This window comes from Sparus aurata, chromosome 13, assembly GCF_900880675.1.
Source record: "Sparus aurata chromosome 13, fSpaAur1.1, whole genome shotgun sequence".
In the NCBI taxonomy this organism is placed as follows: Eukaryota; Metazoa; Chordata; class Actinopteri; order Spariformes; family Sparidae; genus Sparus; species Sparus aurata.
In genome coordinates this window covers 15,520,465-15,535,538 of record NC_044199.1, presented here as the reverse complement: position 1 = coordinate 15,535,538, position 15,074 = coordinate 15,520,465, and the positions used below count along the sequence as shown (strand labels likewise).

Here is a 15,074-nt window from a genome sequence, read left to right as displayed (position 1 = left end):
TTAAATTCTTATTAAGATGCTGCACATATTTCTCGCAGTCTCTCATAGAGCAAATTACATCAATTACCATAGTCTTTGCACATTCCATGTGGGGACAAAGGCTGTCTAAAAGGTAGGAGACACCGATGGAAACATTACCACGTCGGTGTGTGGTGTCAGACACAGGTGAATCACGCTATACATGTTTGATGGTTACCTCTGCCTAACGCAGCTGCGTTTCTAGGAATTTAAGATGTGTGTTTAGAAAGACGATAGCCTGAAATGTATTTAGTGTCTGCTTACTGATATTCAAAACCCTCTTCTAGAGAAGTGGAACAGTTCTTGACCTTTAAACAAGCAAATGTTTCTCACTTTACAACACATCATTAAGCCTGCAGTTGTAAACAGTGCGGTAAACGTCAGTGAGTCCTTGCTTCATCATCTATCATCCTTTATTATCATCACCATCAGCATTTATCACCTGTTATCATTAGAGGTACATTATGCTCCCGTTTAACACTTTGCAAGATAGAATGTAACGAAGTGCATTTCCTCAAGTGATGTACCTGAGTACATTTGACTTGAGTATTTCCATTTTTTGCTACTTTATACTTCTAGTCCACTGCATCTTGGAGGCCAGCGGTGCACTTTTCAGAATATACATATTTTCTGAATATCAGATCCTTTAATTCACCGACCATCAATTATTAGTCAGCCTGTAGTATACAGTATATACAGTACATACATGCAAATATCTGTACAATTAACTTTTACTATTACTTTTGATACTTCAATACATCTTATATTAGACATTTAAAGACTTTTACTCAAATATTGTTTGTCAGGGGTGGAATTTACTAAACAAGCAGTAACTTTTTGGGGTTATTGTAATTTTACACGTAATCGAAGTATGCATGTTAATGAGTAATCTAGCCTGAAGATTTGGAGAATCAGAAACTTCTGTGACTGAACGTCCACTACTGTTAATACATTTATCAACCAAAAAAAAGTAACCAATAATCCGAGTTACATTCGAGAAAAATACTTTGTACTTGAACTTCTTTACTGTCAACTGTACCGGTACCTGATTACAGATATTTAGAACTCTTTCCGCTACTTTTATTTGCATGGGTGACCTTCCCTTTTACTCGAGAGAGACTTTTGGGTACAACATTGCTACAGTACTTGTGAGTAGGTAACAAAGCTGTTTAAAATTGAAACATGATACTTTAAGCATTCATTTAAAGCACCTCTAGCTTGCTTTTCTTCATGCATCAGTTTGGTTGATGTTGTGTCATCAAACATACTGTATTTGTGGTACAGAGGAGCCTCTCAGAAGCCCCCTGCGTGGTGGAAAAATAGAAAGTAATTACAATGAATTTCAGTGAATTCAATTGAACAAGGTGCATCCCCACTGGCAGACCCCCCTTAACACACAAACACACACACACACACACCCTATTCTCTTGCCACACAGACTGAGGCTGGAAACACCGGACGTCCAGCTCTGGCTTTGATTGGCCAGCAGAACAAAACCCCCGGTGATGACTCACTCCCTATGATTCAATGCCACGGTGAATAGAGCATCGGGAGGAGACGCACGTATGTTGAGTGTGTGTGATTGATATTCACGGAGCCTGTACGGATACATTTCCCTATGAAATAGTAGTTTCCCCTGTAGAGAGCACCTGTGAGGCTCTGCATCCGGCTGTGGGATACCAGGCGCTCAACAGCCCATTTGATCCTTAAACAAAAAGGAGTGTGTGTGGAATAATTCACATTTCTCTTGACGGTGACTGACAGTCATTCAGATGGAAAAAAGTGGAAATGAAAAGCACTGAAAGGCACCCTAATTCCCCACCAATACAGATGTACACTTAAAGTATTCTGCTGCTTTCAAGAGCTCCCTTTAAGCTCCCAACCACTGAGATTAGACTCTTGAAGTAAATATGATTTGTCACGGATTCAGGCTCTCCTGCTTGGAAATTAAAATCAGTTTTTATTCAGTGTAGAAATCAAGTGGCACGGATGTACTTTATGCTGTAGTGGCAGGATGCAAAATGGAGCAAGAGCTGTTTCGGGGGCACGTTTGATTCTTTGGGCTATCGAAAAAATGAAAATGAATTACCACGAGAAGTGGAAATGATAACATTCAACAGTGCTTGCTACCACATGGGATGCAAACCAGTAATGTATGGCAACACATTACATCATTATTATGCTCTCTACCTCCTTCAAACCAGACCTGATCAATTTAAATCCTCCTCCTGTCACTGAGTCTCTCTGTTTTCTTAGATTTGGAATTTGGGTATTTCCCACCGTCATCCTCACAGCTGTGAAACCTGACAATCAGGAGACCGTCCCACCGAGGGACAACGGTTCGAGGAATCCGACCATCCATCAGCTGCCACAGACAGAATTAGAGGAACAGGAGACGCACATCCTATCTGCAGGTCTGTACATGTCTCCACGCTAGGCGTTGTCGTTGGGTGCCATTTACAGCACCGCAGAGTGTCACTTTGACCTGTTCGCCGTGGATGAGGTGTGTGTCTAGGTGTCGGCGTTCACTGCATAGCAAACACGCTGCTTCCATAAATACAACTTCCCTCTTCAGCGTCTGTTGACTCATCTCCACCTTTGTGCCCTTTCTCGTCAGCGCAAGGTTACGTGCTGGCTGTAACCGGAGGCGTTTGTATGGAGACTAAACTATGGATGAGTAATGTCTGTTAGTCAGTAAAACAACTTTGTAACTCTGTCCAAGACAGTCTCAAGTTTAAGCTAATATTGTCCTTATTATCACATATATGCAATAACTCATTTACACCCTGTAGGCCAAGAGCATAAATTACTGCTGCAAACACCTTGGAAAATGCAAGGCACTCTTTCACATAAAAGTTCCACTATGCAGCAACAACAGAGATGCATGGACGCAGTCACATACAACTGATCAAAAGACGCAGAATGAATGAATGTGTCCACGATGTTGTTTGGCATGAGCTGCTGGCTGACACATCTTCGACAACGCCGCCCACCAAATCTGTGGCAAAGCAACATTCTTCTGTAGTTCGTTTCCCAACAGGGTGAACCTTTCATAACAAGAGCACCTTATGGAAGAAATGTTTTTTGGTGCTTTTGTTATTAACTGCAGTCCACACAGAAGCCGCAGGTGTTTGTTTGTGATAGACACGGATCACCAGCATTTTTGCACGTATGGAAAAGTACCTGAGGCATTCCACTGCTACACCTTCGCAAATTCCTCATAAGTGAAACCTCATGGTTTCCAAGAAGGAAGAGATAGTGTAACAGTTGAATGCCAGAGTGAAGGAAGAAACACCTTCATATGTAAGAATTGGCCATCTGTTAAATTCCTACTCAAAACAAATACGGGCAGCATATCACTAGTGTAACCGCCAACTGCTACTAAATGTAGCTCTCATAAGGTGGTTAGCCCAGTTAGCAGTGCAGCTTGGGACCCGGTTTACAACGCTAGCACAGGAACTTTGGAATGGGACGGGCATGGAATAGCTGGTTAGCATGCTATCATCTGTAGATATCTCTGTAACGCAACAGATGGGTCTTGAATGTTTTCAGCTGAAATTCCTTTAAATGGAAAATATAATGTTATGTGCGTCATTTAACTATCGTGTAGAACAATGGTTCTCCAAGACGGGTCCTTTTCCTGCTATAAGGCACACAATTACAGAATGCATGACTACTTTTTGTTTCATAAACTATGTGTAATCAAACATCAAATAGCAGAACAATCTTAAGAGCTGGGGCATCTTATCGTATTGGGGCCCTTGAAGTGGAAAGGCATGTATAAATCTCCGGGTGGATATTTGCAGCTGAATTGTGGCTGTGGAGAGTTTAAGCGAGCATGTATTTGCTTAACAGAATGCAGCCTGGAGGGTTGAACTGTCTCTGGTGTATTATATTTAACACAACACTAAATCTAATGCTGTTTACTGGAGTGCTGGGTCTAATAAAAGACAGCTGTGTATCCATGTGGTGTGGAGTAATTTACTCTGCCTCCTTTGCTATGATATTCAGATGAAAGAAGAATGCGAGAAATTCAATAGCATTACTACAAAGGCTTTAAGATGCTACATATATTTCATTATCTTCATCTTGCCGCTTGCTGACTGATAATGTGCGGAGAGAACATTAATGCCGCAACGAGGGAGCGGAATAAGGAAGCAGGATATTTCTTTCTGTCATCACCAAGCAAGCAATGTTGTCCACTGTGGCAATAGTTTGTTGTGAGTTCTATCAGGTGTGTAGTACCGGTGGGAGCGGCAGCTTTGTTTTCTCCTTCCTTTAATGATTAATGGGACTGCCTGTGTGGGGCGTGACACATAGCTTCGGCTTGAGTAGGACACCAGAGCCGACCAAAACGTCTCAACTCAGACATTCTCATACATCACATCCCTGCCTCCTGGATTCTGGATTCCCCACAACGTTTCTGCATTCCTCAAATTTCTGATCACCGCTAATTCTCTCCGAAACCCCTCCGTTCGGACTTCACCAGTGTTGAATTACCAGCGCGTTGGCTGCCGTTCTGATAAATGCCACATGCAGCCTGGGAAATACCCGCGCGGCACTCTCTCGCCTGTCTAAGCAACTCGGCGGCTAATTCCCACAGAAGCTGCCATCAAGTCCAACCTAAAGCCCTCTTATTTCATTCAGTCTCTCAGCTACTGAGAGCTGATAGCTTGTCAGTGCAGCTGCAGCAGATCTCCCCCGCTACCTGCTCGGTGTGAGAACTGCAGCTGGAGAGAATTACACGCTGCTTCGAATACCAGGCCGGCTGGCGAGAGCGTGCTGGAACATCATCTTTTGCACATCGCCGGTGCATATCATAACCAAACACATATGGTAAGGATAAAGGAAGGTGGTTGCTTCTGTCCTTAAAAACAAGAAGCAGTAGTGAGATGAGGGTTCAGTTGAGTTCCAGACTGCGATCCAGGCTCCAGCTTTAGTAAAAACATGCAGTTTCTTTTTTTCTTTTTCTTTTTTCCCAGAGACACTTTCCTGTGGCTGGTGACATGGCAAGTGTTTGTGTTCTTGCATGCTTTCCTTGTTAATGGTGCAAATGGGATAAGAAACAAGGGCTGACACACCCACACACACACACACACGGGTACAAATGACTTCCACGAACTGTTCACACTTTGTAAATGATGAGTGAGAACAGAGCAAATGAGGAAGCAGCAGCCCTGTCTTTGACCTTGACTTGCTGAGGTATGTGCGATGGAGCACATGTGTTTGACTGGAAAGGGCGTCAAGTGTGTGTGTGTGTTGGTGTGGGCGTGCAGGTGTGTGTGTTTCTAATTGATCTGTTGATGTCACTCGGAGCAGATGCTGATCAGCTGCCTCCTGTGGCTTTGGCCGATCGATCGCTCTTCAGCCTGTTTTTCGGAGAGGCGAGAGAAAATATCAGTGAAAGTCTTGTTCCCATGAATGCCCGACCGCTCCCATGACGACAAGCAAAGATGATGAAATAACAAGCCCATTTTCACCCCGTCCTCGCCCAGTGTTCGTGCGAGGAGAGATCTGATAGGACATTTACACGCAGAGGGTTTGACAGCATACATGTTTAATTGGCCTTAAAATCCTGATTGGATTGGCAGTCACTCATCGCCACCACTATTGGTTCGTCGACAGGAAGTGGGGGGGAAGTAGATGGGGGAACGGGGTGCCAATCATCACCCAACAGCTGCCCTCCTCTGAGACATGGCCTATAAAAACAGCCTGAGACGGAGACACACACACACACACGCTGCAAAGTCGATGCATCATCGGGTCACCGTTCTATTCTTGTCCCAGCAGGAGAGCGGCCTCCGAACACCGTTGCGTCACTTTTTTTGGTGGGGGGGGGCTTTGGGAGTCAATAGCGGAGAAGATTAAACCTCGCTGCCATGCATGACCGTGGGGAGGAAGTCACAGGTGGCTCTTTCTTCGGCCTCCATTTCCCTTCATCCCTCAGTCGCCTCTGACTCCTGTAAGGTGCCAGTGGGAGTGACAAACAAGGCAACAACAGCTGCCAGACTGCTGATAGAGAGAGAGAGAGAGAGAGAGAGAGAGAGAGAGAGAGAGAGAGAGAGAGACGGAGAGAGAGAGAGGGAGAGAGAGAGGGAGCGAGAGAGAGAGAGAGAGAGAGAGGAGGTACCGAGGGATACCAGCGAGGCCAGGAGACAAAATAGGAGCAGCTGTGAGCGGCCAAAACAGCTGATAAAGCACCACTAGCTCCACTTCCAATTGTAGAAACTGTTTGATTGACACTGATCATAAACCTATATAATTGTGGACACCTCAGAGGCGGTAAATAACAGGTTCCATAGAGCCACTAAGCCTTCAGCAGCCAAAACCCCGATTTCAACTAAATACAATGCTGCCTTCCTGCGGTTCAGGCTTAAAAGTCTTTGTGGCGAGTTTAAGTCTGATGTGTTAGCAAAGCTCAAGCCTTAAGTCTTAAACAGCACCTGTGGCCTCATTCCTCACAGCTCACATACCGGCTGAATGGCAGACTGACACCATGTTAAGACCATGGCAATGTCACTTGGGGTGTGTGTGTGTGTGTGTGTGTGCTGGTGTCGTGTTTCAGACAAGGTGGGCAGCCACACGGGGCACAGACAGTCTGCGAGCTGTTTTGAGCGCCTGGCTCCTTATTAAGCTGCCGCCTCACTGTACATCCAGCCTGACTGACCCCAATAACTCTGCTTCCATGCTAAACCAGTGGTGGATAATTACTATGCATGCATCCATTGTGAGAGATAATTCGACCCATTAAGGCTTATTTTCTGATTTGCCTCCGAGCACTTTAGTTTAGCTTGTTAGTAGGAGAAGACAGAATTTTCTCAGATTTCTCAGTCCGGAAAAGAAGAGAGAAAACTCCTCCCTGACTAAAGGTAACACCATCCAGGTGAACCCCCTCTCTTCTACCTCTCTTCCATTAACCTCTCGTGCCCTCTGTCCCCCCGGGACTGGTCCTGTTCACAGCTGTATGCAGGTGTCACTCCAGATAGCCCCCCCCCCACAAGAACCATTAGCGCAGAGGCCTGTCATTTCCAGTGGGAGAGCAGAGCCGTCCTGGTGCTCTGACAGCTCTGCTGAGCTCAGGTGAGAACGTCCCCGCCTGCAGATGGACGAGGCCGGAGAGCTTCAGGCTCATGCCTTTACCCTAACCTGACTGACAGCTATGAACAGAGCTCATCCTCTTACACAGAGACCTGACACCTCAGCTCCTCGGGCAATAATGACACTCGCGCGCACACACACACACACATGCGTGCACAACAGAGATGAGCACATACCTCAGGTCAATTTGTGTTATGTAAGCTGCTTTTGAAAGGGTTGGTGTTGCCAAATAACAGAAATAACTGGTGGTGCGGAGGCTGAGCTGACCACAGGGTATTTTCCATGTGTTGTCCTTTAGCATGACAACACCAGTGTACACCACCGCACTGCAGAAAGCCTTCATCTTAACCTGCCAGTCAGTCTCAAGACATATGTTCATTATTTTCCTGCCAATGTGAGTGTGATTATTGTACTTTTTCTTTCCCAGGAATGAGTGTCAATAAGGGGTGGGCGATGTGGCTTAAAAATGATATTTCTACATGTTTAGTTATCATCAGGATACACTATATATAGCTTGATATTTTGAAAGCACTTCATAAATTCTTGCACTGGTTTTTAAAAATCACCCTTGACCTCAAATCTCAAGATGACTGTACTTTTACCAATATCCAAAATCCGAGATGATATAATGTCGTAATAATATCATACATATTGTTGAGCCCGAGTGTCATAATCTTAAAACAAACTGTGAGGGACATATGACGGATAATAACATACTAACCAAAATAAAACTAGATTTTTGTTGGAAACAGATTCATTATGTTATGCTCATATGCATTATCTAATGCGATTCACTGTTGTTGGCTTGTTTCAAAAAAACGGACAGATGTCTTGGAGGGCAACAATCAAAACATAAACACTGCAGCAGGTCTAAGAAACTCCTCAAGTGCTAAGGCAGGCTAGTATTTCCGAAAAGCAAACAACCTGTCAGTAACTCCCAGATATGGGAAATCTTTCATTCCAGTAGTTCTGATGCGGAGCCAAAGAAAAGGGTCAAAACGATCCTTTTGCACAAGCTGAACCAGAACAGAGTTCGTGTGTGATTCTGACTCAAACTGTGTTTGTTCTACGACTTGGATCCAGCAGTGTGTGGTCAGTGTTTTTAAAAAATGTGAGGGTGACCTGGCAGTGGAGGAAGAGAGAAAGCCGCAGCGCACACAACGCCCACGGCCTGCAAAACAACTACGTTGGCAGTTTGCGTTTCCCAGGTGGACGAGAGCTGCCAGGACAGAGGGAGCGAGGAAGGAGAAAGGAAGGCCAAGCCGGCCTGGCCTGGCCTGCAGGTGCTCACAGAGGCAGGGATTGTTCCCTTTTGAGATGGAAGTGGGGGGATGGGGGAAAGCCAGGAGGGACATGTGCATATTATAAACATATACACACACTCACTTAGTCCCTTCCAGCACCCTGATTACGTCAACCTCCTAACCTCTTCTTCACACCTAGGCTCTCTGTCTGCGCCCACCCGCTCTCACAGTTCAAGGCATGGACACCCAGCATTCCTCAGGCCTGTGTGAGAAAGAGGTCGGCTGGAGATCAGGGGCCAAGCGGAGTCTGAACAGCGACAGGCTGGGACAGGCCGGGACAGGCCAGGCAAATCCAACACACAGTGGCCCTGCTTTTAGCCCGGTCAGCTGGGTGCCTGTTAGAGACCTGCAGACGGTGCAGAGCGCAAGTCAGCTGCACACAGCCCTCAAATAACACACTGTGTGTTTAAGTGTGTGAGTGTGCATAACGCAAGTAATGAGCCAATGCAAACAGAATTAAGAGTCAAACACACCTCACACTTACAGTTTCCTGTTTTTTGTGAAGATTTTATACAAATTTGCAGAGCGTGCTGGTCAGAACAGACATCACCTGGAGAGGTCAGCATTCAGGCACCCTGCCGATTAAATAAACTAATAAAAGGTGCTTGATTCAACACCATTGCCAGTCGGTACAGGCTTTACATGAGGAGCTCTGGTTGTGCTGGAACACCAGGCTATTTAATTTTTTGGCTACCCCTGCATGAAAAAACAACTTAAAGAAGGAGCTAAAGTCGAAAAGTGTGTAAAGCAGAGAGAGTTGCTGACGGAAAATTAATTGAGTGCAATATAGATTTGGGGTGGAAATGAGTTTTGGAGATGATGAAATGGCTCATTCATCGAAAAAAGCCAACCAAAATTACAACACTGACTTATTTTTCCTGCTGGATATTTTTGTCCTCAACACACCATTCAGCTCGCCTAACGTTGGTCTAACAACATCAAGTGCAGGAGGAAAACACTGGGCTGTATTCTTTCCCCCCTCAAACTAGAACCTGCCTGCTCTCCCTCAATGGCACTTTGTGTGCAAGTTTGTTGGTGTTTGAATAAGTTTGAGGGCATATGGAGACAGGACTGGCTCCTGTCCTCCAGTGAAAGGGCTTTGCAAGGTATCTCCCTAAAAAGGTGAATTCATTGGGGTCTAGAGTGGAACAGGAAACCCTGCCCTCGACCCGCGTCCTCAGACGCTCCGGGTAAATGCGTGCAGGCTCTCTGGAGAACAGCCTGCCTGGCTCCCGCCTCTGTTTTCCTTTTACTGTTGACCTGCCCTGCTGTTGCTGCGGCTGTTGCTGCTGTAAGGAAGTATCACCCCCTCACTGTCAGAGTGGTGCTCAGTAAATATAAAAAGCTTTTGGTGCAATATGTCAGAATGAGCCGCCTGTCAAATTCATACTCAAGGCAAACGAGGAGCAGCATTATCAGCAGAGTAACCGCTAACTGCCTGTCATTGTAGCTGCCACTGGCTAGTTAGCTTGATTAGCCATGCAGCTGTCTGTCCAGACATGGAGCTTAGGGACCAGAAGTTTGTTGTTGTTTAATCCACTTAATTTATCTGATAACTTCAGTTACTAATTACTTTGCAGATTGAATGCAGCATCATTTATTTAATCTGCAATGAGATTAAAAAAACACTGATTCTAATTATCATGAAGGTATTTTCAGGGAGAATTTTACTTTGACTTGTAATTTTAATGCTTAAGTACATTTATTTCCAAAAATGCCCCTTGATATCTAAGGACATTTACTATCAGACTATTTGTAAGGTTGTCTTTCACTTTCACCAGTTTAATACATAAATGAGATGTCTTTACTTATACTCAAATATGACGTTTGGGCACTTTTACAACACAGTCTTCTGATCAATACTGCAGTTTCCAGGCTTTCTGCACATCACGGCAGCACTTTGAGATACAAATTCTTGCAAAAATGAAAACATATCTTGTCGTTATGGCCAACAATAATCTATTTCTGTCTCAGGCTGACAGGCTGGACAGCAACAATGAGCCAATTTATATTGTTTTCCTCAGAAAACTTTGTGTTGGTTTCTTTTCAAATCCTGCAATCAGAGCACTTCGGTACATATACAAGAGACAGATTAGAGCAAATACATGAGTGAGTCGATTGTTTAAATTAACTCCACATCCGAGCTCCTTTTACTAAAACACTGTGTGTGAAACAATTGCAAGCATTGTTGCTGTTAACGGGGATTAAGCATGTATTTTTCAGCATCGCCCTTTACAGGAAGAAAAGAGGCTGATTGGGATCGGAGCCTCTACCTCTTTAGTCGCTCCATCCAATTTAGCGAACATCAGAATATCAGAGCTACACAACAATCACCCTCATCGTGCGGTGAAAGGGTTGAGCTGTTGAGCTAAAAAAAATTCCACACATGCAATTATGGGATTAAAGGTGATTTACCTGTTTGCAACAAGCCAACTCCGCTGTCTGTTTGTTCGTAGTGCCGCTGGATGTCTTGCACAACACCTGCAAAACAGGAGCAGAGGGGAAACATGAGTGTGGTTACAAGACATAATAACAGTCATAATCACAGGTATCGAAACGCTGAACTCCGTTTGACAGCATAGCTGAATTAACTACGGCTTTATGGGAGTATTTTGTGGCTCGGGATTATTGCCGGATATGATGGATAGATAATACCGGAGGGCTATCATTCACTTAAGATCCCTGAAGAGCAATATGACATCCCGATAAGTGCTCTCTTGGCTGCCAAGCAGTGCTTAACTTAAGTAAATGGCAGCGAAGACTTTAACCGAAGGGGTGTTATGTAAGAACGACGTCTGGTGTTAAAATGCTAAACACACCTTCCGTTAAACGCTCACACTCTTTCGCCACCATTAGCTACCCATTGGCTCATGTAAACGGCTGGGGTTGATGTTGGCGCGACCAGATGAGCTGCAACCAACTGCGCGAGGTCAATATTTCTGATGGCTCTCATCAGTCACACAGGCACACAGCAGCACCAACACATAGTTCTACTGCGATAAAACCACAAGGTCTTTGAAGTCGTCTTCATCTTATTGCCTGTAACCCAAGAGCAGCTATGCCGGAATGGAGGAAATGTACATTCTGTGCGTGGCTCTAATGCCTTAATGAACTGAATGGCACCCGGTGCTTGGCCGAAAGCCATGTTAACGGCTGAATATCCGCTCATCAGAACATTATGACTTGTGTGAGTTCAACATAGAGGAGAAGAGTGCAAAGCATGCACAAGGAATCTCATAAACTTTTTAACACTTCGTAAACATCAGAAGATGAAGATGAAGAAGAAGATCAGAGGGTGATAAATCGCGAGTGAAGGAATCCCTTCATGGCTACCGTACAATTTTAAGCAGCAGTAAACAAGAAGCAACAAGTCTGCATCAAATGAACTCGGCTCCTCTTGAGACCACCAGCTTGGAAAGGTTCAAAGTCTTATTTTTTTATATGTGGGGAAGAGAGGAGAAACGGAATAAAACATCTCTATCGGAGTAATCCTGGTGTGCTTGGTGGTGCTAGGCTGACTCTCTGTGAAACTGGCAGGCTGGTCCTGGGGATTGCAACACAAGCTCATGAAAATGGAACAGCAGAGGCATGAGTAACATTTTAAAGAGCTGGCCGCCTCTGACCCGTCTGCTCCTCTCCTCCGAGCCCACCACACTGGCCTAACCTAGCATGACCATAACCTGACCTCCAGACTGGTGCACCTGCAACTTTGAGACACAACTCATGCAGAATGTCCTTGTCATCTCAGGGGCTGTGCCTCGGAAGATGATGAGAAGGATCACAGCTTTGCAGGCAAATAGCTGCGACCCACATAAAATAGAAGTCGATTCAGCGCTCGCCGGCATCGCCTCGCCGCGCAACGCTCGTCTATTTGTCAACAGAGAGGCTCAGCGTGTTTCAAAGGCGGTGCGATGGCGAGGCAGGTGCAGGTCGGAACGGTGGCTGGGAGCAGAGGCATACGTCAGATTCCTGTCATCTGAGTCAAACCACCTGCTCGCATTCTCACACTACAGGCAGCATTCTTGCTCAAAGCGCTGCACTCACAACTCTGCATCTTGTTTCTCTTTCATAATGACGGGGCTTTTAAAGGTGCTGGTGCGCTGGTTTTCACCCAGTATCAGTGAAACTCACAGTTTAGACTAGCAATGATAAATAATTGATTTACTACATCACATCTGCTCAACATGTGGTGACAGTGTTTCTTGTCAGCCCACAACAAGCGTAGAGTACATATCAAGATTCGATTGTTATCGTGATATGAGACTGTATATCGTGATATCGTTATATTGTGTTATGACATATGTGTTTTGTCTTTTCCTGGTTTTAAAGGCTGCATTACAGTAAGGTGATGTATTTTCTAAACTGACCTGAGAGCTCTACTTGTTCCAATACCTGCCTTTACCCACTTGTTCAATATATCCACATTGCTAATGATTATTTAAACAAATTATTCATGTGAAGTAATATAATAATAAAATCGTGAATCTGTTTGTCAAAGGTTCGAGCTATTTTTACCGTCTAGTCCCAGAATTTATGAAGTGCATTTGATGAGATTTTAAAATACCAAGATATATATATATATTTATATATATATATATATAGAAGCTAACATTTATAGCACACTTTGAATCAAAGTGAACAGTTTACTAGCGAAGTAACTCGTAACTAAACTTATCAAATAAGTGTAAACTAATATATAATATAATATAACACTCAAGTGAGGCGCCTCAGAATTGTACTTAAGAACAGCACTTGAGTAAATTGAAATAAGAAATAGCCCATCACTGGTTATAGTAAATTTTGACACTGAGATTTTAATTTTTACTGCAAATGTCTGGCCTCCTTGATTGCTTATAATCGTATCATTGTCGGCCCTGAAGAAAACACATCGGCTGTTCCCTAATATATTGCGATGTTATCTTAAGGCCGTGTTGTCCAGCCCTATGGCACACAATGTGGCAAATATGCATCAACAGCCTCGAGACAGGTAAGACTCAATTCACCATTCCCAGGCAGGTAGATCTCAGTTCATATCCTGTCAAAGTTAGGGTGGATAATTCACATCAAAATTCTTTGCTCTCTCAAAATAAAAGAGCAGGTAGGCGCTTGCTAAGGTGACCTGCCCCCCTTCACTCACAAACAGACGCTTCCAACCACTTCTAACACACAGCACATCAGGTTGTCACCCCTACACGGCCTACAGCAACAGCAGACAGGTTGGCTGTGACACCCCCCCCCCTGTCAAGCCCGTCATACAGCGACAGCAGTGTTTAACAGTGCACTGTACAACTGCAGCTGTACTCTAATTAGCCTGGAAGGAGTGCACGCACGCACACACATACACCAACACGTACACACGGCCTGCTGGGAGGGGGATTCCTACAGCAGATGGTGGAGCGTCCCTCCTGGACAGTGTCTGCGTTCGTCTGAGCCACACCCGTCTACAATTACCAGACAGTTAATAAAGGTAGAGTTGGCCAAATGTGCTGTGAGATTAGAAAAAATTTAGAGCCGGCGTAGAGCTGTGTGCCACTGTGTGATAAAGTCTTGCCATGACAACAAGATTAGATTAGTGAAAACATGAAAATATTATGTAAGAAGTTCATATGCTCCTTTTTTGTTTTTACTCCAGCAGCTAAATTTGAGTCCATTTAAGTAAAATGGTAGAAGTCCGATCAAAGCAACAGTGTTTATTGTACCACAGATTCAAGTGCAATGAGCTGAGTAATGGACTGCGTTAATCTGTAAGGGATTACAGAGAGCAAGCAGCTCTGTGTTTGTGTAGCAGCCTATCGCTGCTATCATCTCTACTCTCAAAGAGGCCGTTTAATTCCTGGAAATCAAACTGTCCTTTTGCTTTCTCTTTCTTCCTGTTTAACGTGCTCTCCACTACATATCCCATTCCTCAAGTCAGGCTGTAAGTGTCACCTCTTTTCTTACCTGAGATGAGTGTTTTGGGGATTTCTTTCAGGCCATCTTTTATTAAGACAAAGAGATTCAGTGAAGTGTCTGATTGTGAGGTACCACAACCCTCGCCCAAGCTGGCAGCGCCCAGTCTCGTTGCCGTGGCAACACTGTTCGGGCACTCAGAGCGATAAAGGTCAAGAGACCACAAAGGAACTCAGCTTTCCAAATCTCTGCCTTTTTCTAATCCTCATCGTGGCTGCATCTCACAACGCGGCATCTGCCAAATGACACAAAGCCAGAACTAACTCCACAGCAGCACTGAATAGAGAGATTGTATACATTAAGAGCTACAAATCACCTCGTCACTGTGGCTGTGGCAACACTGATTGCAACATCTAACCCAGAGGATCCATTAAACTGAGCAACGTTAATGAGTTTTCTCAAGTCTCAGGCCTCCAGGGGTCCGTGCTCATGTGAGGACGATGCCAGGCAAGAAACATGGCAGGAATGTGGATCTTCCTGATGGCACACAACAATAACACCAGCTACTTCCACGTTCATTCAGTGTAACAGCGAAGCACACTCAGAGCCACTCCCTCTGACACAATACACTATCCGCTCCCTCGAATTACCGAAAGAAACAGTGAACGAAGCTGGAAGAAGTCATTAACGTTAATCATGTTTTTTCACATTCCCAGTTTGAACACACAGCAGCCCTGTGGTTTCACTTGTTTTCACAATCATCTC

The 15,074-nt window shown here is 44.6% G+C and overlaps 1 protein-coding gene across 2 annotated transcripts in view; it reads right to left on the bottom strand.

The window, feature by feature from the left end:
* The window catches only part of spns2 (SPNS lysolipid transporter 2, sphingosine-1-phosphate), a 67,915-nt gene that overhangs the window by 35,574 nt on the left and 17,267 nt on the right, over nt 1-15,074 (bottom strand). For both annotated transcript variants that reach the window (XM_030437863.1, XM_030437864.1), the window contains exon 2: nt 10,836-10,901. In XM_030437863.1, the coding sequence (XP_030293723.1) occupies nt 10,836-10,901 (66 nt within the window). The remainder of the gene's footprint in view (nt 1-10,835; nt 10,902-15,074) is intronic.